The sequence below is a fragment of the Cupressus sempervirens genome, chromosome 1 (genome assembly GCF_028749045.1).
Source record: "Cupressus sempervirens isolate cs-2001-9-10 chromosome 1, ASM2874904v1, whole genome shotgun sequence".
NCBI lineage: Eukaryota > Viridiplantae > Streptophyta > Pinopsida > Cupressales > Cupressaceae > Cupressus > Cupressus sempervirens.
The window spans coordinates 551551026-551576708 of NC_143118.1; the positions used below are offsets into that span (position 1 = coordinate 551551026).

General features: G+C 35.9%; 1 protein-coding gene across 4 annotated transcripts in view; it reads right to left on the reverse strand.

The window, feature by feature from the left end:
- Positions 1 to 2561: 2561 nt before the first annotated feature.
- The window catches only part of LOC149578636 (Calcium-binding EF-hand family protein), a 55039-nt gene continuing 31917 nt past the window's right edge, over positions 2562 to 25683 (reverse strand). For all 4 annotated transcript variants that reach the window (XM_089830534.1, XM_089830543.1, XM_089830540.1 and 1 more), the window contains 4 exons: positions 12731 to 12974; positions 3699 to 3898; positions 3295 to 3469; positions 2562 to 3142 (listed from right to left, as the gene is read on the reverse strand). In XM_089830534.1, the coding sequence (XP_089686660.1) occupies positions 3042 to 3142; positions 3295 to 3469; positions 3699 to 3898; positions 12731 to 12929 (675 nt within the window). In that variant the 5' untranslated portion in view covers positions 12930 to 12974 and the 3' untranslated portion in view covers positions 2562 to 3041. The remainder of the gene's footprint in view (positions 3143 to 3294; positions 3470 to 3698; positions 3899 to 12730; positions 12975 to 25683) is intronic.

Consider the following 25683-nt stretch of genomic DNA (forward strand, 5'->3'; position numbering starts at 1 on the left):
CCTCTTTACATATTCCCCTTGGTGAACTCGGTGTTGTTTATGCATACAAGTATCACTAGTAGAACATTGATATGGAATCAATTCTATTTCCATATTGTCTTGAGCAACACATGAAGTTATGGTGATATTTTCACCATCAATATATTTCATTTTCCCCCTTGCTTGACTATAGCTACACTTCCTGAATTTAGAGCTACTTGACTCTCCAATTCCAGTTACGACAATACATTTCAAATGAGTTTGACTCAAAAACTACACAGTTGAATCGTGATAGCAATATCACAATTTGCAAATATTTAAGTGACTGTGGAGCCAAAAAGGAGATTATATCTTATTTACCAGAAACAAGTTGTAAAGGAGTTGTGGAGACAAAGGGTTACCATCCGTATCTGTTTCTTCTTAGAAGTTTGAGAGTTTTTATTTCTTGATGACAAAAAACCCTTGTAAAAATACTTGTTTGAAGAACAAAAATCCTCCTAGTTGGACTTGGTTTCATCTAGAAGTCATAGCTGCACCTGCGAAGTGAAGTCTTTCAGATTGTTGCTACAAGAATGGAGGTATTTGATGTTTTTTAACGAGTTTGGATTTGCAAATGTTACCATATGTGTGGGTTTATCACTGTTTGAAAGTATTGGTAAAGGATGTTATACTTTTCTTAATGCTAGCCATTCCATACTATACAGGCAATACCACTTGCAAGTGCAAATTAAGATTGATTTCATGGTCTAATATTGATGTTTTCCCTGCTACTTTGAGGGCTGTACAAATTCAGGAAAGAATTGAGAAGGGGCCATACCATCCTACAGACAGGTCACACATCATGCCTAGGATGTATCACTCTAGGTAGGGGCATATGAACTTGGGAGCGAACTTGGAAGTGAACCATTGTCTTTGGAGGCGCCAAGGGTTTAACTTATGACATCAAATTATTACCGAGTGAACTTTGATGATTATTGGTGAGCTTTTTGTTGTTTGCACCTGCTACCTGTTTACTGGTAGCACAGTAAGTTGTTATAGACCTGTTCATGTCTAATTTTCATCATTAGTTTAATAAAATAATACTCCAATGTGTTTTGGATCTGTTTAGCAGTCTTTGAAGTGTTTCAATTGCTTTATTAACGTATGGTGTGTTTCCTTCATTTTTAGGGGTTTTGCATCAGCATACAAAAGAAGTTTGCAGCATGTTATCAGATTGCATCAGACCTGTTTAACAGTACAACAGCAGTTACAAAGTGACACCAATCCTACATCGGCCTCTTGTTTCAACTTATAAAGGTAGTCTTCCTGTCGGGCACTTGAATATATTGTTTACCCATATGTTATTTGATCTCATTGTGGATGTTACTTCAGTTTTATGTTGTAATCAGAACTTTGTATCAGCTTACACCAGTAGCTTATTTCTCAAAATGTTGTTCTGCAATGCATTTTATATAATCTTGCAAACCCCAGATGGTAGCAGTACCAGCCTTTCATCAAATAATTATCCTTTTGTAAGTTCAATAGTTTACTGCAAGTAACTATAATTTTTTTACATTTAGCCTATTTGGCATATGAACAAGCTAGATATAGACTATTAGACTATTTTAATCCAAGTGAGGATAAGAAATTAGTAGCTTTGCATTGCATACGTGTAGTGCACCAAAGAGGTGTTGATAGGCTAGCTTTGTTGTTTGCATTCATATTACCCAGTCCATTGAAGAGTGGTTGATTAGACTGGCTTTGCCACTTTCATATTCTAGCTGGCTTGTCACCATTTCATATGTTACTGCATTTATCTATATTAGTTGTATGGTTGGAAGCACTGTGTTCTCCCCCTGCCCACTACAAGATCTGGGTGAGGATAAGAAATTAGTAGCTTTGCATTGCATACATGTAGTGCACCAAAAAGGCATTGATAGGCTAGCTTTGTTGTTTGCATTCATATTACTCAGTGCATTGAAGAGTGGTTGATTAGACTGGCTTTGCCACTTTCATATTCTATCTGGCTTGTCACCATTTCATATGTTACTGCATTTATCTATATTAGTTGTGTGGTTGGAAGCACTGTGTTCTCCCCCTGCCTACTACGAGATCTGGGTGATTAGAAAGTGTTGAAGTCTAGAAGACATTACATTGAATTTTTCTATTGCAAAAATAAAATTAAAAAGTAGGACTAGTGTATACATGCATCCCCACGGTATGTTATGCATTGTTGGTTAGTGTCTGATTACATTAATCATGTGGGACTTACAATATTTAAGCTCCCATGGGAATGCTTAGAGTATGGGTGCAACAAAGAGAAAAATCACAATAGTTTCACATGCTCTTAAAGAAATTTTAATCTTAGTTTCCAGCTATTTCTTCTTAGTTTCCAGCTATTTCACTCTTTCCCAATGAATGATAATAACTGTACACAACTTAAAAGACAATAAGCTTCCTCCAATGATTAATCACAGAAAATGATAAAGAACACAACTTTTTAATAAATGCATGAACCTCAATTTACCTCACAAACAAGTCTACATTATAAAAAATTGATTTTTGTGCGCCTCCATGCAAGGCCTTAAATTACTAATAAAAACTTGCTAAATACCCAAATATAAGGGTTTCATTATTTTCATATATATAGCTTTACAGTTTTGATATCTAAACGGGACAAACCTAACAATTACACTTGTTTATGTTCAGGTTCAGTATATCAGAGACTGATTATGTTTCACAATAAGATTCCACCAGGAAAGTACAGAAAATCTCTTCAGAGAGAGGGATCCCAATTAATCTAAGATGCCAAACATTGCTTTGAAAATTTCTCACAAAAATTCACACATGCACAAGGATCAATGATACAGTTTTGCACATAGCATCCATGCCTATAAAGCCTTTTAAGATGCCAAAAAGAACAACATGAAATGAATGGAAATCGATTCAATATTGCTCCCAACAGGTTTTGCAAGTTTTTTGTGTACCACCAATTGTTATGCTTCTCTTGTTTGAAACATGTGGACTTAGATCCTTGTTAGGTACTTGAACAAGGAAAAGAAAATCCATACCCCCATCATAAGTTACTGTTCATCATCATCGTCATCCACTCCAACCCAATGTGTAAATGCAAATAGAAACTCTTTGAATGTAATCATTCCATTTTTATCAAAGTCCATTTCTTCTGTAACAAGATCAAAAGGATAAGAAAGAAACAAGAAATGAAGATTTGAAAACTTATGCATAGCTGCTGAAGTCTCATATCATTTATGAGAGATCTTATAATTTAAAAATATAGAAAAGCATAATGAATAATGGACGATAGTAGATACAAACCAAATCTTCTTGTGCCAATCCGGTCTGCAGCTTTTCCTCCCTGAGGAGCTTCATTTATAGCATTAAGTATTTCAGTCTTGCTAACATAACCATCACCGTCTTTGTCAAAAAATACAAATGTATCAACAATAGTATCAAAAGTGGCCTCGAGATCTGGTAACGCAATTCGTGATTTCTGATTGATTTGTGTTAAAGAAAGCTCAACAGAAAAAGGTAAATTAGTAATAGCTAAAAAATTATCAACCATGGAATGGTAAGTGGGGTGAACATCATCAATATTCGCAGTAAATATTTTCTGATTTCTCTTATATTAATGCAAATGAAAAGAATAACAAAGGCAATGTTGCAAGCTTTTGTTGCTCTGCTCAGAAAAGCTTGATTTTGTACAAGTCTTGTATGGATACAGAATTAGGATTATCAGGCTCCTCCAGGAGATAGACAAGAGAAAGTACAACAATAAACTCGTTGAACTGAATTCCTTTACTTTCATCCATATCACATATGTGGTGGAATTCTGTTATTTCCTCGTCAGTGAATGCAACTTGAAGCTCATGGAAGCAGTCTTTCAATTCTTGTACATCTATTGTTCCATTAGAATCTTTATCTGTAGAAAGCAATTACCATTATTCACATCAAGCTTTTCTATTTTAAATATTGTTTTTCTAGTGAAATTATGAGTCAGATATATTGTCAAAGGTAGAGAAAAGACAATATTAACCTTAAAGTAGATGCAATTTCCCAAACTAGTGACACTACAAATTTATAACAAATGACTTGTTTAAAAATTAGTCACTTATCCAACTAAATATCTAGACAACGGAGATTTTAAAAGATCGAATGCAATGACTGTAAAGAATCCAATGTCACCCAGTGGGCATGTCCTGTACCTGGGGGACTTATGAACATGAAAGGGATGTCACCTGCCACTCTCAAGACATGGGGAACAATGGGCAAGGGGATGTCTTCCTCAAAAGAAGGACCTCTGGATGTATTCATCAAGAATGATGCCTCTCAAACATCCTCCTTATGGAAGGAGAATACAGTTGCCTCCTCTAAATTAAAACTAGAATCCAAATCATTATGTATCTTAAAATCTGAGGACTTTTGATGGAGTACAAAATATGAATCAACCTTGAAAATGTGGACACTTCAACAAGCATATATCTAGACTTTAGTTCCTGAGGAAATAAAAAAAGCTAAGAAAGAAAGATTTGAAATGTTAAGGTTTGTTGGGGTATGCCTGTTAGTCTAGACTCTAAAGATCAAATGTATAGTTCAATGATGAACTATCCATACTCGCCCATGGATACCTTTTTATGTTTATATAATTATCACCATCATGGCTTGGAATGCATCTGGCCTTGATTTTTTAACAAATCTTGAAGATTCATTGTTTTCTATTTGAGGGTGGCAACCTCCATCCTATGACTCTGCAAAAGCTCCATGGCAAATCTACCATACACTTCTATGTGCAAGGATATTAGAAAGATTTTGCTTATGATAATTTCATACCAAAACCTTAATGCCAAACATTTAAAGATTCATTAACATTTAACTTTTCAAGGAGATTTACAATCATTAATATATCTTTCATTGACACAATTTGTAGCCACTCTAGAAACCAAAGCAACTATAACTGCAAAAAAATAAAAAACCAACTGCAGATCTGGTAATATATATGCAGAAATAAAGAGCAAAAGGTAGAATAGAATAGTTATGTAAACATAAACAAAAGTAGAAACGGCTCAGTTAATAATAGACACAACATAGTTGTTAGCATGCAAATAGAACCAAAACTAGAAATAGAAGTTTTGCAACTAACATGTGGAATTAGAGAGAAAAGAGCTCTTTTAATTAAAAGGGGGGAGGAGGGGTAAACTTATTAAATCAAGAAAGACAATACAAGAAGGGCCAACAAGCCCCTAGGAGAGAATATAAATAGAAGCTCCAACAAAGAGGGACCCCAAAAGAGTCAAAACTAGCCCATCTTGTCCTCCCTAACAATCCTTTCCAAATCCTGATTATACTCCAAGGGAAACTGACCCCAATCTCCTACATTCCAACCATCCAATCCTTCTGAAGCCCACTTGGCCAAACAATCAGCAACCCTATTTCATTCACAGGGAACATGGTGAAAGGAAACAAACTCGAAAGAGTCTCTAATACTGAGAATTTGACAACTCACCATATCCAAATGCCAATCCACATCACCCATCTTCTACCTATTGACATATCCACTACCACCTGAGAATCTAACTCACAAGTAATCTTGTTCCATCCAACAACAAACCCTGTCTCAAGAGCTAAGAGAAAGGCCAAAGCCTCAATGTAGTTGTTTGGTATAATGGCTCTTATACACAGAGAATAAGAAAATAGCATTACCAAAGATATCCCTACCAACTTCTCCAACCCAAGGACCTCCCCTGAATTACCCCTAGAAGACCCATGAGCATTGACCTTAAGTGTTACCAAAGGAGGAAACCACTTACCATCTTGTTGAGCCTTCTATTTAGCCTAACAACACCTTACCTGTTGCCTCCCAAAAAAACCATCTCCAGGACCTATAGTCATACAAAGATCACATTTAGCCATCAAATTTTCTTGTATCATATCCATCACACGAAATAAAACTTGTTTCACCAACACACTCTTATCTTGAAAGATCCTTTGGTGTCTTTCAAGCCACAACTACCAAATAATAAAGCAAGACCCAATATCCCAAGCCACCTTAAGAAAGGAAGTCTTAGGAGTGGGTTTGCCCAAATTGTTCCAAAAATCAACCAATGAATTGGCATAAATACAAGTGTGTTTCTAAACTCCTCTCCACCAATGCTAGACACAAAACTACCTTTCAATTAAAAGATTAATCTATCTAACCATGGCTTAAGCCTTCTCAACAATTAACGTTGTAATATTTTATAAATCACATTACACAATGCTATACGTCTAAAGGTGTCAAGATAATTGGCTCCTTCCTTTTTTGGAATAAGAGCAAGAAATGTAACATTCAAGACCTTTAGCATTTGTGTGTTCTTTAAGGATTCCTATACAACTTCAATATATCCATCTAAATAATTTCCCAAAATTTAATAGGGAAACCATCTAGTCCTAAAGCTTTCCCCTTCCTCATTCCAAACACAACTGAATCAACCTCAGATGGTAATATAGGCTTGATAAGTTCTTAATTCATTTCATTAGTGACTATGGAGGAAATGCTATCAAGCACTAATCCTTCCTCCACGCTACCAAGAGTAGAATCCTCAGGAAACAAATTCTCAAAGAATCTAGTGGCTTCCTAAGTAGTCTTTGTTTGTGAAGAGAGAGGATCCCTATCTGATGAAATAAGAGAAGTAATACAACTCTCCTATCTTCCATCCTTAACTCTATTATGAAAGAACTTGGTATTTTAGTTCCCAACATGCAGCCAATCCACTCAAGCCTTTTGTTTCCATTAGATCTCTTCTTGAAGCTCACACTCCTCCAGCTCCTTTCTCACAGCTGCTTCCTCTCTATACAAAGCACAAGATAATCCTTAATCCTTAATCTGACAAGTAATAGCTTCAACCTGCAAATTAACATTCGTTTTAGCCATGAATATATTACCCAAACATGCCTGATTCCACCTTTTTATCTTAAACTTAATATATTGCAATTGCTTGGCAAATGAGAACATTGTAGTACCAAGGCAGGCCTTCTCTCATTCCACCAATCAATCATAAGATCATTCAGGGAAGGATCCCAAAGCCACATAAGCTAAAGTTTCAAAGAGGGATTCCTAGACACTTGAACTTGGTAGCAGAAGCTTGATTGACCAATGGTTTGAACCTCTTCAATCTAAAATCTCTAAGCTAGTAGTCCAACTATCTTCCATCTAGAAGCAAGAGACTAAGAATCTATCTAATCTCTCTGCTATGGCTTCTATTATTTCAAGTAAACATCACACTAATGGTTCATCTACTAGCTTCAAGAACACAATATTAAAGCCTCGTGGAAGGATCAAGTCTGAGGTTTCCTCCCCTCTTCTCTTCCAAGCATGAGATGGCATTAAGATAACCTATCAATATCCAAGGTAGTAAAGGAGCAAGAGAGCGAACAAACAAATTCTCCAAAATTTTAGTTGGAGCACAAACATTAGTTAAAAGAAGATTCTCCCCACTATCACAACTTTTGGCCACTAGAGAGATAGAAGCCCTGCTAGAAATCCACCAAGTTGGGGCCAGCGTATGTGGATTCTACAAGAAAGCCATGCCTCCATAGTTACCCTAAGCCCCAATGCATTGGCAATTATATCTAGGCCAAACTTTAGACACCTTGCTAAGCATACCATCAACATATAACTTGGTCTCCTGAATAAAAACCACATCAAGAGAACAAAATCCAATTGAGTATTGAATAACCCTTTGTCTAGGGATGTTATCACAATCATTTTTGAGAGGTAGAGAAGTGAGAGTCAATGGTTTTCAGAAAACTAGACTCCACCAATGTCTCTTCAACCAACTTTCTCTTGATCCTTCTTCCTACCCATATTTATGATCTTCTTGGGGGGGGCGCATTTTCAAGGTCTTTTGATGAATACAAAACATAGAAGAAGTATCATTGCCTTCATTGTCCTCTTGTAAATCTTTCCCCCAAGGCGACCCAAAGCCTGCAAAACCTATCTTATCTTATATTTCAATACGTCCAATTGGCTTTACTATTGTCCAAGCTCCTAGTGGTGCATCTATGTTCATTTGTACCTTCGCCAACCTAAATATTTATACGTTGATCCTTATCTACAATTCCTATAACCAAAAGATCCTAACCACTTGGCATGTTAGCAATAGCCCCATCAAATTGCTCTGAATCATCTAAAGCCTCAAACCTATTGAAGATCTCATCAGATTGCTTGTAAGGGTCCTTTTTTGCCCTCTTCCCTCATTGCAAGTTCTAACCGATCCTTATCTAGAATTCCTATAACCAAAAGATCCTAACTGCTTGGCATGTTAGCAGTAGCCCCATCAAATCGCTCTGAATCATCTAATGCCTCAAACCTATTGAAGATCTCATTAGATTGCTTGTAAGGGTCCTTTTATGCCCTCTTCCCTCATTGCAAGTTCTAACCGGAACGAAGCCTACCTTATCTTCCACTATTGGAGCCTTCTCCTTATGAAGCTTAGGAGGTGAATTGATTGGCCCCTCTCTAGAATTTCCTACAATTTAGAATTAGGAAACATTTGTTGCAAATGGCCATATTCATGACGAATCCGAGAACAAAACTATAACAACCCCTTTTCTCGGGCCCTAGCTAACGACTAGCATATCATCGAAACACAGTTACTACTTCACATTCATGAGAAGGTACTTATAATAGCTATTTTACATATTCATGTGAAAGAGATTAATGGTTATAATCAGTTTAACTGAAATATCATAACTAACAATTGAAGGGCATAATCAAATAAAACTAAATTGAGGATTTTAAGTTTGCAATACCCTGAATTCCAAAACGGAATCCTCCTAGGGCAACAACTGCAAAACCATGGATTAGTCCACATATATCGCTTAGGGCACAAAGGTTATACCACCGTATCATAATAACCAATACCATTTAGGGTAACAAAACCACTGTAATAACCATTTTTCCCATTGCTAATTATGACTATTAAAAATAAACAAAAGATACGTTTATATTCATATTCACATGAATGGAGGACAGTTATAACAACCACCTAGTAGGCTTATCTCATACAGGCAATTACGTTTCATGTTCAAATTCAAAATCAATTGATTTCACTAATTTCCTAATACATTTATAAGGAAAATAATTTCTAAGCATTAAAGGGAATAATTGATTAAATGATATTAACCATCTAACATTTCTTCAACTTAAGATTACAAATATAAAGTAAAATACCTATTACCAGAAGATATTTGAATGCAGATTGTATCTCTGTCTTGTGCAAGCCTTGGCATCTGGTGGAAAGAAGAAGCATTGTCAGGGGCTTAACCTCCCAACCGCAAACCCTTAAATATCCCCACACAATCTCAACCGAGAAAGGCCCTCCCTACCCAGAAATAGACATGGGACACCCTATCCAACCACTGAGCATCCTGGTATTTAGAATGTCAACCCACTGCTCGAGTAGACAACAAGATCTAAACATTGGACCACCATGAGCTGGCTCAATTTAAACTCTTTTTATTACTCATTTATTACTGATCGTTATTTCTCTTATCATGCAGGGATGTACCTGTAGTTTAATGAATATCAATGCAAACCCTCATCTTGACCATGCTGATCTTCTTGGATGAATGTCTGGGTGATTTGCCTTAACATTATATATTCACTGCCAATGCATTATGCCCGACCTGGGCCTATGGCTTTGCAAAGATTCATGTTACTTGTAACAAAGCCTACCTTATCTTCCACTATTGGAGCCTTCTCCTTATCAAGATTAGGAGGTGAATTGATTGGCCCCTCTCTAGAATTTCTTGCAGATTTAGATTTACGACACATTTTCTGTAAATGCCCATATTCATGACAAATCTGGCAACAAAACAATGAAATTTCATAGTCTAATTGTTGAATCCAATTGGTTGAACCCAACTAAATTCCTACAGAATTAGGTTAAAGCTTGATCAAAACAATTTCGACACAAGTACTAGCACAAGTGATTACCTTTTTCTCCATAATCTTGTCAAAGACCCACTGGCTTGACATGCTACGCAAGAATCAAATTGAAATGTCCTTTCACTAGAATTCCAAGGGGAACCATGTGAGTCTCACCCATATTGGAACTCTTCACGGAAGCTCCCTTGTAGGGTTGAATCCAACATGCTATGGCTTGATAATAAACCAACCTAATTATAAAAATAGGTCTCCCTTTGAAAGCCCTATTTCTATCTAACATGCATGGGAACACCACAAGGAAAATAACCATTGGTAGCCAACATCACTTTCGTTTCTCCTTCTAGATCCCATGCGCACCTGGCCCATGACTCCAAAAAGGCAATGAGACACAAATTCCCATGAATTTGCAGATTAGAGCATGGTTCTATAAATACTCAATCTCTTCTTCAACAGAATCAGGGGAAAATTTCCAGAACCAGTCTAGCCTCCCTCTTAGCTATACACTCATTTCATAGGCTTACAAGCCCCAACTTGAGAAAGATATTCTCCCATATCTACACCACTTGCACTGTATAAGGGATTTTTACACATGCATGTAGAACATAGTTTTAAAAAACTGCGATATATCGCTAATATCACGAGATATTGTGAGCAAAACTGCTAGCCAATATAATCGCCAATGACATTTTAAAAAACTCGCACTGCATTTGAGATGAAACAATCACAATTTTTACGATTTTTGGGTCGAAAACCCACTGATTAAGTCAACTTGAAAACAATAAAGTTTTCTAAAAACATTTAGAGTTTTTTCATTTTCCCACAGGCCATGACGGCTAACAAAAGGGTTGTGATGGCTGCTAAGGAAAGGTGTGGTTATTGAGGACTCTTAAGGCACACAAATTCAAACTGTTGAGAAAACATAGATGCACAGATTCAGACACAAGATCTATTTCAATGATATGTCTCAAAGATGCTATCACATGGAGTGCTAATTGCAAGATACACAATGGCTTTGCTCTTCAACAAGTTATGGAAAACATTTTTGGAAATTTAATGTAAATTTGTGTAACTATGCCAAATTTCATCCCCAAGAATGACTTGGAAAGTCAATGCATAGTAGTCAAATCTCCTCATATACACATCACTATTATGCTCCTATATACACATCAGCATCACTATATATATTTTTAGAGAGCTATAAGTTGTAAATTTATATAACTATAAGTTATGAATTGATGATCGCGAGTTTATAGAAAAGTTTATAATATACAAATTTTAATTTACTTGAACTGGTTTTGTAAATTTATAATACTGTATAATACAGATTTATAACACTATATTAATAATAAAGTAGTATAATATTGTATATTAATAAATTCATTATAGAGAGTTATAAATTAGTATAAATTAATAACTGTATATCTAATAAATTATAATATTCTATATTTATTCTTAATGCTAATATGCATATGCATTGTTTATTAACAGCATTTATTAGTTATAAATTCCTTATAGAGAACAAATATATTTATTTAAAGTCTTCATAATTATATATTAATATATATCTATAAAAATTATATATGTTTAAATGTTCAATAAAAGTGCCGATTTATTGCCGATTGTTTTACCAAGTTATTGGTGATTCCGAGTTTTTCAGAAATTTTGAGCTTGCCGAGATATTGCCAAAACCGAGTTTTCCAACTATGATGTAGAAGATCCGCCTCCCATCACATCATTTTTGAACAGCGTGCTTGGTCCTCCAAAAGAACTTCTTTGGGCTTCAATGCACAACTTCCACCCAAAAACCCACCACAAAACCCTATGAACAAGCGCACAAAACCAATACCAAAGACATGCCAAGAGAAATTCAAATGTGCATGTAGAAGATCCACCTCCCATCACATCATTTTTGAACAACATGCTCGGTCCTCCAAAAGAACTTCTTTGGGCTGCCATGCACAACCCCCACCCAAAAACACACCACAAAAAACCCTATGAACAAGCACACAAAACCAACACCAGAGGGGTGACAGGAGAAATGCAACTCACTACCCACACGAGAAGGAAAAAGACAAACTCTATCTCAGCACCCCAATACTAAACCCGCCCAAATAAAAGAATCAAAAACTCCACACTTCCATCACACAGCCACCGACTTCGCACAGAGGAACCACAGCAAAGAGTACTTCAAACCTACACCAAAATGCAGATCAAGTACCAAGAACATGCTGCCCCCTGTTGAAAAGAGTTCTTTTAGTAGTGAACAGAGTATAGAATAGTTATACTAAAGAACCAAAAGTAGAAATGGATATGCAGGTATACAAAATGTCAAACGAGTAATTGCAACTTATTGTCCAAGTGACATAGGTACAAACTGTCTGAAGATTCAATCCTTTAATCTAAACAGAGGCCAACATGAGTCCTGACATCTCATTGCAGACTAGAAAATCCTTAAATACCATATTAGAAGCTTTGTCAAAGGAAATTCAGAGTGAATGCCCCATTATAAAATATAGAGAACGAGGAACAATCATTGAATACCTATTAAATCAGCCTTTAGGATTAGCATAGTGTTTGTTAACAATAATAATAGTCCATCTTCCCCTATCAACACACTGATCAATATCAATTGAAAATAAGTTATAATAGAGCATGAAAAGTAATATCCAATTCATTCTCTTATGATCACATTGCTATAAAGGATAAAATTGAAGGTTGAAAGTAAATGAACTCTCTAGATAACACAGAAAAATAACTACAAAACAAATTATAAATAAAATAGGAATAGAAGATCATGACAATATCAAATCTATAGCAGGTACTCACCGAACTTCTGAAACACATCTCGTACTTTTTCAAAACTCTCATCAATTTTATGAAATCTCATGATGATGCTATTGAATGATTTCACAGTGCTTCCTCCAGAAGCTGCTCTTTTCCTCAGAGCCTCAACCATTTTCTTTTCAATTTTTGAAGGAGCTGTTGGCTTCCTGAAGAAGCTAAATTTAGTTGACTTCCCACCCATTCTGATGAATTTCAGGCACGTATTATACCCCACACATCCAAATCCCTGCAGGAAACATGCCGTCTTTTAAGGAAAATGTTGATTAATGCTTCAAGTTTCTAATCTGTTGTTTGTGCCATACAGTTTATGCTTCAAGGAAATGAATTAGCATAAAAGGAAATAAAAAAGTTTTAACCCATTGATATTCTGCAATGCAAGGCCATGACAAGGGCACAAGATTCAACCATCACAAAAAAGCACACAGGTGGCAGATATTAAAATTTGAAGCTAATATTGGATAAGCATGTTACGATGCTATCAACAATCATAAGAATAAAACATCTACTAATAGGGTTGCTTCTCTAGCATATATTTACACTCATGCATTCATCTATTAACTAAAATCTCATGCCACTGAAAAGACAAATTCAGAATTCACAACATGACCCCATTTTTATGATGCTGAATCTACTGATGGAGAAATGTAACTGTGCGTACAGCCCTCATCCAGCAAGATGATAAAATCTGGGTTCTCCTGGACCAAGTACCATTTTCTTGTTTGAAGCATTCTATCTAGCCTCCCTCTAATTAGAAAGGCCTTAAACTGATTGACTTGAGGAACTGGTACTGTCTAAAGGCACTTAATTCTTCCTCTGGTTCCATAACAAACTGTTTCGCAACTTCCTGTTGATGTTCAAGAAAGATTTTGTCAATCAGCTCCTGTATGGAAAAATCTTCCTTCACTGTGTCATCAGCATTTATGTTAAATTTCTTTATATCCCCAGTTTCGATGATCAAGCTTTTCTGAACAGTGTATTCCCTTCCCCAATAATCTCTTAATGTTTTACAACCATTGGAATACACAACCATTCCACTACACAGGATGATCCATTGACTACCTTATTAAGAATTGATATTGTTCCTGCCAAATCTGTTTATATCTTACAAATTTTATAATGGTTTCCTAGATAAGAGTAACCTTGTCCTTCTGAGGGCTTCTATAAAATAATAAATAGATGACCAGAGGCCTCTTTTCATTCATTTTTTGTCAAACAAGGGTTCGTGTCACCATTAATTTTCATTTAACTTCTCATTTTTTACCGTATAAGGTAAGGTTTTTTCATATAGCCAAAATGCTTACAAAAAGTCATGCAGAAAATTCCCTAGTCCAATCAATTTGCAAACAATTAAACTCTATTATAGAAAAATGTAATGGCATCCACAGTGATCCTTATACACTAATATTACATACATTGCAATGTCACATTATACATGCCTGGTAAAATATTGTTATCCCCAATGTGTGGCATCCCACATGAACAAGGGCTACAAAATTAATATAAAATATTTCTCTATGCATGTGTACAACACCTTCCCAAAATATCTATGTTAATTCCATTGGATGTAATATAGTGAAATTTATATCTCTATATTTTGCCATTATTTTCCAAACATGATTAATACCAATATATTTGTGTGAATTGCCAATTCATCAACATCTTGTCCATCTATAGTTGTCCTACACTTTGTGTTGGGAGGTGAAAATAAAAAATAAATGGGACATGAAGTGGACTACAAAGTTGTGGAAAGTAGACTCAATGTTAAAGAAGTGACATTTTTTTATGGGAAATAGAGAGATAAGATTGCCAATGAGAGGACAATTGAAAACAATGTGACTGATAAACGTAAATCACAAAACTAGCAGTGCAAGAGAACCTAAGTAGTCTAAGGGTAGAGCTCATTAGTAAAGAAAGAGCTTGATGGCAGGTATGAGGAAAGCCAATAATGATAAAGACCAAACACCAAGCAAACATGAATTCATAGATTGCCTCTAATGGCTTGCAGATTCCAATGCAAAGATCAAGACCTGCATTGATAAGTGAAGGATAAATAGGGACCACCCATTTTACCAAAAGCAAAGGGATTAGCACACTGGAAGACAAAGGGAATCAAAGCAAGGTTGCTCAACCAAAGGACAATAACACCAAAATGGTTGGCAACACCCCAAAAATTTAAAAACATATAGGAAGAATACAAAATTGAAAAATGTTGATGAGAACAGAACCAATATAAAAGGTGAAATGTCATAATTGTTGTTCATTGTCCCATAAAAAGAGTTAATGGATGTGGCAGAAATTGTTGCTAACGATAGAATTCCAACAAGGTCCATGAAATACCATACTACTAGAAAAGAACATTACAATACAACAAACAAATAAGACTGACAACATTTGTTCATTTTCTAGTGGACGTGCCATGGAAATTTATAAAAACAATATGCTCTCTAAAATTCCTTATCAATGTCATTAAAGTTTCATATATCATTGTGAGAAATGCAAAAGGATGCTTTGGACAAATACAACCATTTCCTAAAGGATGGGCATTTAGATAGTGACTACTTTGATATCCATATACATATCCACAAAGAAAATTATGAAGTCATGAAGATGAATGCAACCCAAGAGCAACCACCATTAATAGTGGCCATGGATAACAACCACTATAATCAACCATAGGCATGAATGACAATCACATACCAACAACATGGGTAACCTCACGGAGTACTATAATTAGTCAATGGCTAGCCCTAACAAAAGATAAACAAATAAATCCAAAAAATAGTCACAAGCCATTATTAGCTAAGTTGTCGAATCAGGTGCAAATGCAGATGCGGGTGTGGCTGCGAGAATCGGGTGCTCGGATGTGCAATTTTTTTTGGGGGGGTTTCGGATGCATATGTATATATATGCAAACAAATGCAAGAAATATACAAATTAAATCATTTGATAGTATGATACTTCATCATTAATCAAGGTAAATATTAAATGCCAACTGATAGTTCACAAATATTCAAGTTGAAATAACTAATAAGACATATCATATACATCTATGTTTATGATTCCAATGCAAATCAAAAAATCATTACAATTACAAAATCAAATTTTAGTTCATGATTCCATGTTCAGGATTCAGTAATCAAAATCATAAGGATTCTCATGACAATCCTCATCATCTCAAATCATAGCAAGTTCAAGATCATTTGAACCCAAAGTGGTTCCACTTGTACTAGATGCACAATGTGTCGTGATGTCATCATCATCATCGTCTATGATTGCAATGAGTCTAGTAAGATCCCAAACCATTGAATCCAAGTTGGCACAATCAAGGGCTACATCTCAAAGCTTGGTTGCCCCTTGTAGTAATCCTCCTTATGTGACAAAAGACGCAAGTTGGCATGAATGTAAACCAAGTCTTCAACTTTTTTTGAGCCTAACCGATTACACTTCACTAAGTGGATGGAGTATGTACTCCAATTCCGCATAGAAGAACTTGCAACCTGGATAGTGTACACTAGATTGTGTCACACTCTAAACCATTCTATCCAAACGATTCCATGAGTTGGAATGTTTGAATGCCGGCTTAGAGCTCCCTATCCACGGAGTGCAAGAAGTTAGTATTCAAGCATGAAGGCTCTTAGCCAAGCCTTAGAAATGTACTTCTTGCTAGTAAACCATGCAATGAGAGGTTCTTTGAGACAAGAGCAAGAATGCAAGTGTCTACAATGAGTTCCTCAAGAATGCAATGCAACTAAAGATTAAACTAGAATGAATATGAAAAGTGCAGCTATTCTAAGCATGTATGAGAATGTTACAATACCATTATTAAGCTATGTGAGATTAAGCTACATGTAAAGATGAAAGTTAAGCTAAGCTAGAATGCCATGGATGAGAGAATGTAGACAAGAAAGAGAAGTTCTCCACAAAGCTCCAAAGAAACCTGTTAAAAAACTTGCAGCATAACAATATTCAAAAGATGGATTGATTGAGGGGGAAAGCTCTCTCCCTTTTAAAGATGTATGGACGGTAGAGATCAAGATGAAGATAGTAGATGATCAACGGTGGAATTTGAAAATAGGAGTGATCCATGTGCACACACAAATCAACCAATAGAATATAAGTTGACTTGTCACATAAGACAAAAGTCTCACAAGCCTTTTCTTTTAATTGTAAAATAGAAAAAGGACTTTATGTGTGCACTTTAAGTGGGTTAGAAGAATGGGGTCTTTTATTTAATTAAAAGGGGACATGTTCTTTTAATCAAATAATGAACTTAGGATAGCATAGTCAAACTATAGGTTATAATCAAATAAATTGATTATTAGCAATTTGGCTTAGGTAAGTGATTAAATTAATTTAGCCAAAATGCTGAGAAGGGGGATAATAGTCTAGATGACCATTTTTAGGTGATTACATTTGCCCCTCTTTGACTAATGTGTGATCGATCTGGGAACACATTATGTCAAAGAAAATAGAAAGCCAAGTAAGCGGTGATAGATATAGACGTTTGATTCCAAAGAATGAAATGCAGAAATAGATAGCAAGTCCTAAATGCACAGCCTGATAGCGGTAGTACTGAACATTAGGAAGATGATGTTAGGATCCAAAAAGAATTTTTAACACCTAGCAAAGTGAATAGACCAAGAGCAAGTGATAAGGTCAAACAAATGCTCCTAAGAAATAAATAGCTGTAACAATCAGCAATAGAGTATTTCTGCCCTCTCGGGATCGAAATTGAAATGAGGTAAGGGGATGCAAAAACTGGCTAGACATGAGAAAATTAGAATAGAGCAATGTCCAAGATGACAGATAGATGATTAGAACCCAAGAATGACTATAAGAAACTGATAAAATGCCCCAGTTTGACTAGAGTTGACCTTGAAGGATATAGCATAAAAATTAGGTTGAAATGAGTAGAAAGGTGATTTTAGACATGAAATAGTGAATTGAAGTAGATATGAAGTATGGAAATGATGAAGACATGAAGAAATGAAGATGCCCCAATGATGATTCAGAGATTAGACCTCAAAAGGTCAGCTAACTGCTCAGAAGAAAGTAGAATTTTAAAAGACAATTTTGACCATCAAGATGAACTCGAATTTGGATTTCGATCCCGAAAATGAATCTAGGATGTTGAAATTATTTAAGAGGTCAAAACTTTATATAATGTGATGATAAGATAGAAAAGAGATGAAGCGAAAGATTAAGAAGGTGAAAAGACATGAACAAGAAGAAAGTAAAGAAATATATGAAAGGAGTTAGCTAATATGTCCACAAAAAAGATGAAGAGAGAGCTCTCCCCATATGCAAGAATGCAAGAATAATCTAGAAAATGAACCTAAAATGAAAGCTAATATGCAATGTGGTTTACCAGCAAGAAGCGCATAACATTTAGACTCTTAATTTCATCATTGAGCATTTATTAGGGACATCATGAGATCATACAACCATCACTAGTATAACTATGAGGATATGAATATGATCGATATTAGATAGGTATGTGGAAATCCAATCTAAGCATCAGAGACATGTAAGTCAAGATAACTACACGATTAGATTCCCTAAATTTAATTTAGCAAGATTACACCTGTATCAAGGCATAAGCGCCAGGATAAACCCTGAGTGCGATCTTGCAAAACAATTAAGGATGATGCATTTATAAGTCAAAGTGTTGAATAGGACAAGCATGAATGCTTACAACACTATAGACAAACAAAAGTATACCCACAAGCAGAAATCAAGAAAATATGTCCCATGCCCCCAGTCTTCTAGTCAATGACATCCTTGAAAGACTATTAGGGAGGGAACACCTGGCAAAGAAATCATCATAGACAGCACACAAAGTAGATAAAGATCAGCATAGCTCAGTCGTTTAGGTGTTAAAGTGCGTGTGTGTAAGTCACTTGGCCATTTCTTCCAGACTTGATTCTGATAGTGAGAAATATCACGACATCGGAGACCGTAGGTAAACTATCTATAAAGTGTTGAAAAACACTTGATGTCAAAGTGGGGGAAGTGTTGAGAAACACTATTTTGTGAGTTGTCAAAGAAACCCTAATGCACAAGAATACCTCAATAGGCTAAGCAATTGTGCCCCCAAGACGAGGACAAGAAACAATTCCAAGCTAGGAAATGTGTAGCAAAATAGGTGATTGAGACTGATAGACATAGGTGCAAGGGTTTCAAGTAGCGCCTGTTTCCAGGTTTTCACCACTTGACAAATTTTCTTAGGACTTTTTTTCAATTTTTTGTATTTTTCAATTTTTCAATTTTTTTTTTGGTGATACATCAAAGCACCTATTGCTAGGTTTTCACTAAGATGATCTTTTTTCAAGACATTTTTTGATTTTTAGGATTTTCTCAGGATCATATATGGATTTTTTGGATTTTTTAGAAGGTTTTAGAGATCACTAGTTCTCAAGCAAGATCACATCATTTTCTCCCAATGTCTAACAAGGTATAGGACACGATGGAGAAACAAGCCGATGGATAAGCAAAGATGCATAAGAAAGGAATGTGAAGCAAGTGAAAGTGATCCTCAAGGACTGACTCCTCAAGAGTACCCAAGCTAGGGAAAGAGGTGAAATAGTCATATGAAGCATGTTTTGGATAAGCAATGGAAGTAATGAGAAAGATAGCATGTAGAATAAGCAGTGAAGCCAACAAGTGTGATAGCATATAAGATAAGCGATGGAAGCTAATGAGTAAGATAGCATGAAAGCATGTAGTCCAAAAGAGTAGCCATGTCAAGAGACCTATGAGAACCATGTTTCATTTATTATGATCAAGACCAAGGGGTCAACTAGATAGGATAGTGATGGGATAGAGCAATAAAAATAAAGCTCAAGATGGAGGCTACGAGGGAATGAGAAAGCACAAATAGAGAATCTCATGGATAAGATAGCCAATATGCAAAGATAGCTCAATATTGTCAAGATCAAAGAGAGAAGAGGGGATAGATGGATGATGGAAGAATTACGCAGGACGCCTATTTGCCAGGTTTTCATCATGGTACTTATCCAAGGTGCCACAAGAAGTAGTTTTCACCATAGGATAAATTTATTTCTGTTTACTTTTGCTACCAAAGTGCCACAAGAAGTGGTTTTCACCAAGGCACATTTTCATTTTTTTTTCTTCTTTTTCTTTTTTTTGAATTTTTAAAAAGAGCTCAAGCTTTTTGAATTTAGATAGTGCTCCTATAGGAAAGATAAGCCATGATAAGCCAAGACCATAGAAAGGTATGCTCAAAGATGTTGATAGGGTGATGAAAGAGAAATGGTAGTAGGAAGAGTATATGGAGGATAAGAGTTCATGTATAGAAAGGAGGTGTAAGCTTTAGAGGATTTCATGTGGGTAGCTAAAATATTGGACAAGATCAACATTGACACACACCTTGAAGGGTATTGGAACAATGGAGGAATCGTGGATGAAATAGCTTGAGATTTAGATGTTTGAGGTGGTAGAAGAGATTTGGAAAAAAGTGGAGTGGAAGGCTTTGGAATATTTTTAAGAAGATTTTTGGAAGAAGATGGAATGGAAGCCTTTGGAAGCTTTAATGTCAACTTTGAAGTATTTTCAAAATTGAAGTCTTTTAAAAGAGACTTGGGAATCCATATAGCTTTAGATTTTCCTCGTTCTTTGGGTGCTTGAGAGTGCATTTGTATAATGATGGATTTAGGAACCCATATTTTCTTTGATTTAGCTCTTTGAGTTGTAGACCTTTGCGGTCTCTTTTGTGCATTCTCCTTCTTAGCATTCACATGTCGATTAGATGGGACATAGTGATCTTTCTTTTTCAATGGATTCTTATGTTTATTCTCACTTCCAAAGGACTTGGGATTTGTGGATGAATAAGGATGATATGACTGGTTTAGATGTATAGATGGGTGAAAAGTCATCAAGGATGAGTGTCTTTGTTGATCTTGAGGTATGATGGGAGAGCTAGGAGTGAATGTAGGAGATGGAGGAACATAAGGCCCCAATATGGATGGAAGGTTTGAATGCTTTAGCTTAGATGGATAAGGACCAAGGATAGATTTAGAAGATGCAAAGGGATAGTGGGAAGGGATATCAACATCTTTAGAATGAGCAACATGGTCAAAGTCATCAATAGACTCATAAGTACCTTTGATAGGAACAACATTTTTAATAGTAGCACTTGAAGCTTGAGCACAATTTTGAAGTGGATATGGAGAAGTAGAACATGAGGGGATGCTTTGATCTTGACAAGTAGCCTTGGATAGCATATGAAGAGAACTTTTTTCATAATTTTCAGTAAGCTCAAGGGAGATAATGGAAGTGGTATCTTCATCATACTTAGGAGGTGGACAAGATAGAGGATATGGAGGGGAAAAATCTTGAAAGAGATGAAAGGGTGCTTGATTTTGATCTTTCTTGACATTTATAGCTTTTTCTTTTTGAGAGTCCTCTTGACATGGAGCCACTTCTAAGGACAAGGAAGAATGAAGAGTGAATGGAGTAGTGCTTGGATTAGGCATAGTGGTGCATGAAGGTTGAGGATGTTTAGGATTAGTAGTATGGAAAAGGTTTGCAGCCAAGTGAAGGTTAGCTTGAGTTTCTTTTAGAGGTAGCCCTTGAGGATACACATAGTCAATGTGGAAAGCATTAGGTTCTTTATTTGATGGAGGCATGTTGGAAAGATTTGAAGTGTTGGGAGATGCACGAGTGTTGGAAGAAGTGGAAGATGTAATAGAGCTGCTACTAGACATAGGTTCATCAACATAATCTTGCTCAAGAGAAGTATCCTCAACACATGAGTCACTAGAGGTTCCAATAATTCCATTATCAATAAGATCTTGGATTTTATGTTTTAGCTCAATGCAATCTAAAGTACTATGCTCATTATGTTGATGATAAGCACAATAGATATCCAAGAATGGGTTTCCATATGAGCTAGACTTAGGTAACATGATGATCTTATTGCCAAGAAGTTTTTGCAAAATGTTATCATAAGAATGTTCCAAGGGAGTAAAAGTCCTTTCAAAAATATTTCTAGGATCTTGTTGTTGTTTCTCAAGTGAATGGTATACATCCATGTCTTCATCATTATCTTGGTCAAAGATAGGTCCATCATGAAATTTTAGCATAGGCTCAAAGGAGGTATCACTTGCTTGTTCTCTAAAGAGGTCTTTAGGTCTAGAAGATGAAGACATTTGATGTCTTGAAGTAGAGCATGTAGACCTAGAAGAAGAGGATGACCTCAAAGAAGGTGACTCACATGCATGTAAAGACCTTAAGTAAGATTCATGTAATGATGCAATCTTCTCCTCTAACCTTTTCTCAAGTTTAGACTTCATTTTTGTCATGTGCTTAGAGAGATGAAGGTAAGAAAGATCATTTGTCTCTTCTAGTTCTTTGTATTGTGCATATAGATCTTGAAACTCTTTAGTGACATGGAGGATATCATGATCATCTAGATTTGGTTGAAGTTTGGTAGCATAAGGTTTAGATCCCATAGTTTTAGATGCAAAGCCAAGCATAAAATAGTCTAGAAGATAACTTGATGTTGAAACTATTGGAGGTAGAGTGTTCACTTGCCAAGATATTAGAGAGAGATTAAAGCGACTTGTCAAACAATATGTCCAAGAAATTTACGACATGAATGACTCAAGTCAATAGCTAGGCAAGATGCCCAAATAGCGAAATAGATAGAGCAAGCGGGGTGACAAGTGAACAACTCTCCAACCCAAGAGTGTAGTCAAGAAATCAAGGTAACCATTTTAGCAAAAAGATAACTAGCAAGCAAACATAGACCATGAAGATAGGAAGACCATGAGCACTAAGACCAAAGATTCACTTTAAGCATGTTCAAGCACTAGAGACATATAAAAGAAAAGTCAAATAATGAGACTCCTCTTAGCAAGCAACACAAGAAAATGTTTGCATTTGATGTTTTGACTTGGTTGATAAAGTTTGACAATAGTTGATAGCATAGCAAGTTTGATGTTCAAAAGCAATTTCTTTCCAAGCAAGATAGTGACACATGGAGTAGTCTTCAAACAATCAAGCAAGGGACAAAGCAACCTTGCATGATACAAGCATATGTGAGGTCTTAAAAGAAAGCCGTATAATTATCATCATGTGTATGTTCCAAAGATTTCTATAGGTATACCACATTCGAGAACACATCAAGCAATATCTACCTAAAGGACATGGTTCATTACTCAACAACTTGGCCCACGCTTGATACTCCTTTGCCTCACACCAAGTGGTTTCCCACAAGAGATATTGGCTTTGTCATGAAAATGCCATAAGCATAACCAAGGGAACACATATGGTGAGTGTAAAATCTTGGGGTGATCCGGGTAGTCCACTAGGATCGATCCTTGCACCAAGAAGTTGAGCGGCTAAAAAGGGTAGTTACTAACTTAGGGTGTTTAGATAGGGCTTCCGTTCATAGTGTTCCTCTTGCTCCCAATTACGGGACACCTCACCTTGCGATGAGTAACCGATCTCGCAATCACAAGAGTACCTTAAGCATTCTTGCCTAGTGATCTCCCTATGGTTGAAATCCCATAAGCGATCACACTAGGCGAAGATAATCACTATGTCTACCAAAGTTTTGTGTCCTTGATAGCCTTGAGTTTATAGTGGTTTGGAAGAGCCAGGTAATCTGCTTGTCCCCACTTGGGTCGTTCCTCTCAGGTTGTCCGAGAGCAGGCCCTCTAAAGGATTCTAAACTACACAAGGAGTGGATCAACTTTTGGAAGTTAAGATTTTTGATTCACCACAAGGGTGAAGAGCATACTCTCCTATTCCAATCATTTTCTCCCAAACACGCCAAGAAGATTCAGTTACCTCTTACTCTTGAAATCAAATGGTAAGTCAAGATTTCTGATTCACCACAAGGGTGAAGAGCATACTCTCCTATCACCAAAAGATCCCAATTGTAAGTTTTAATGTGCTTAAAAATAAACAACTAGTATATGCCACACATGTAAAAGTTAAGAACAAGAAAAATTGAGTTTTTATGCGTTGGGCAGCCCTACAAACAATCGTTAGTAGCCCTTGTGCATTTGAAGCTTTGACATGCGTTCTTTTTATGCAATGTTTCGATTTTTTCACAAGGATGGCAATCTGTAATCACAACTTGTTAGCACCAAAAGTTAGTGTAAAATAACATAAAAATCTACAATAAAAAGTGGTGAGTTGCCTCAAAAATCCAATTTATCTTCCAACCAAGTACATGCAAAGAAAGTGCAAGTTAATCACAAATGCTCTCATTTTTACTCTTTGGTTTTGACCCAGTCAACAAGATTGGACGTGTTTGCTATGATTTCGTATCCAAAAATAAAAATGAAAAGAAGAGACCCCTGTTAAAAATCAGAGAGCTTTCTAAAAATGCAAGAAATTTAAAAAAATATCTTCATTTGCACTCTAGAGATTGATTTTGTCAAAATAGGCCAAATTTCTCAAATTGAGTTTTTTATTCTTAATATGACCTCAAAATTCAAAACACAAAGAAAGAACCCCCATTAAAATTGAAAACCCTTTCTGAAAATGTAAGTTTTTTTGAAAAATTCGCTGATTTGCGATCAAGAACAGCTTTTTATGAAAAACAAAGAAAAAATCATAACTCCCGAAAATCACGTCAAAATGTTTTGAAAATCGGACTGAGACATTTTGAGCACATACCCAACCTGCAAAAAAAATTTCAGAACCAAACTCCAAGCGGTTTAAAAGATATGATCAAATATTTAAACCAACTAAGTTTTTGGCCTTCAAACCAATCTACTTATGGGTTGGCCTTAAAACCAAAGTGATAATTCTACAAAAGCATTTGATTAGATCCAATATGCTGCTGTAAAAAACCAGAGATGAAAAATAAAAGCAAATGGAGCTAGAAACTTAATTCAAGCCCCACATTTTTGAGCGCCAAAAATGTACACTAGATTGTGTCACACTCTAAACCATTCTATCCAAACGATTCCATGAGTTGGAATGTTTGAATGCCGGCTTAGAGCTCCCTATCCACGGAGTGCAAGAAGTTAGTATTCAAGCATGAAGGCTCTTAGCCAAGCCTTAGAAATGTACTTCTTGCTAGTAAACCATGCAATGAGAGGTTCTTTGAGACAAGAGCAAGAATGCAAGTGTCTACAATGAGTTCCTCAAGAATGCAATGCAACTAAAGATTAAACTAGAATGAATATGAAAAGTGCAGCTATTCTAAGCATGTATGAGAATGTTACAATACCATTATTAAGCTATGTGAGATTAAGCTACATGTAAAGATGAAAGTTAAGCTAAGCTAGAATGCCATGGATGAGAGAATGTAGACAAGAAAGAGAAGTTCTCCACAAAGCTCCAAAGAAACCTGTTAAAAAACTTGCAGCATAACAATATTCAAAAGATGGATTGATTGAGGGGGAAAGCTCTCTCCCTTTTAAAGATGTATGGACGGTAGAGATCAAGATGAAGATAGTGGATGATCAACGGTGGAATTTGAAAATAGGAGTGATCCATGTGCACACACAAATCAACCAATAGAATATAAGTTGACTTGTCACATAAGACAAAAGTCTCACAAGCCTTTTCTTTTAATTGTAAAATAGAAAAAGAACTTTATGTGTGCACTTTAAGTGGGTTAGAAGAATGGGGTCTTTTATTTAATTAAAAGGGGACATGTTCTTTTAATCAAATAATGAACTTAGGATAGCATAGTCAAACTATAGGTTATAATCAAATAAATTGATTATTAGCAATTTGGCTTAGGTAAGTGATTAAATTAATTTAGCCAAAATGCTGAGAAGGGGGCTAATAGTCTAGATGACCATTTTTAGGTGATTACAGATAGTACTCACAAAATGAAAATTAAAGAATAATAAGCACTAAAATGTAAAATACAAATGGTAAACAAAGAAACAACTAGAGGACCTTGATTGCAAGAGGTTGTAGATGCTTAAATGGTTGACCATAGA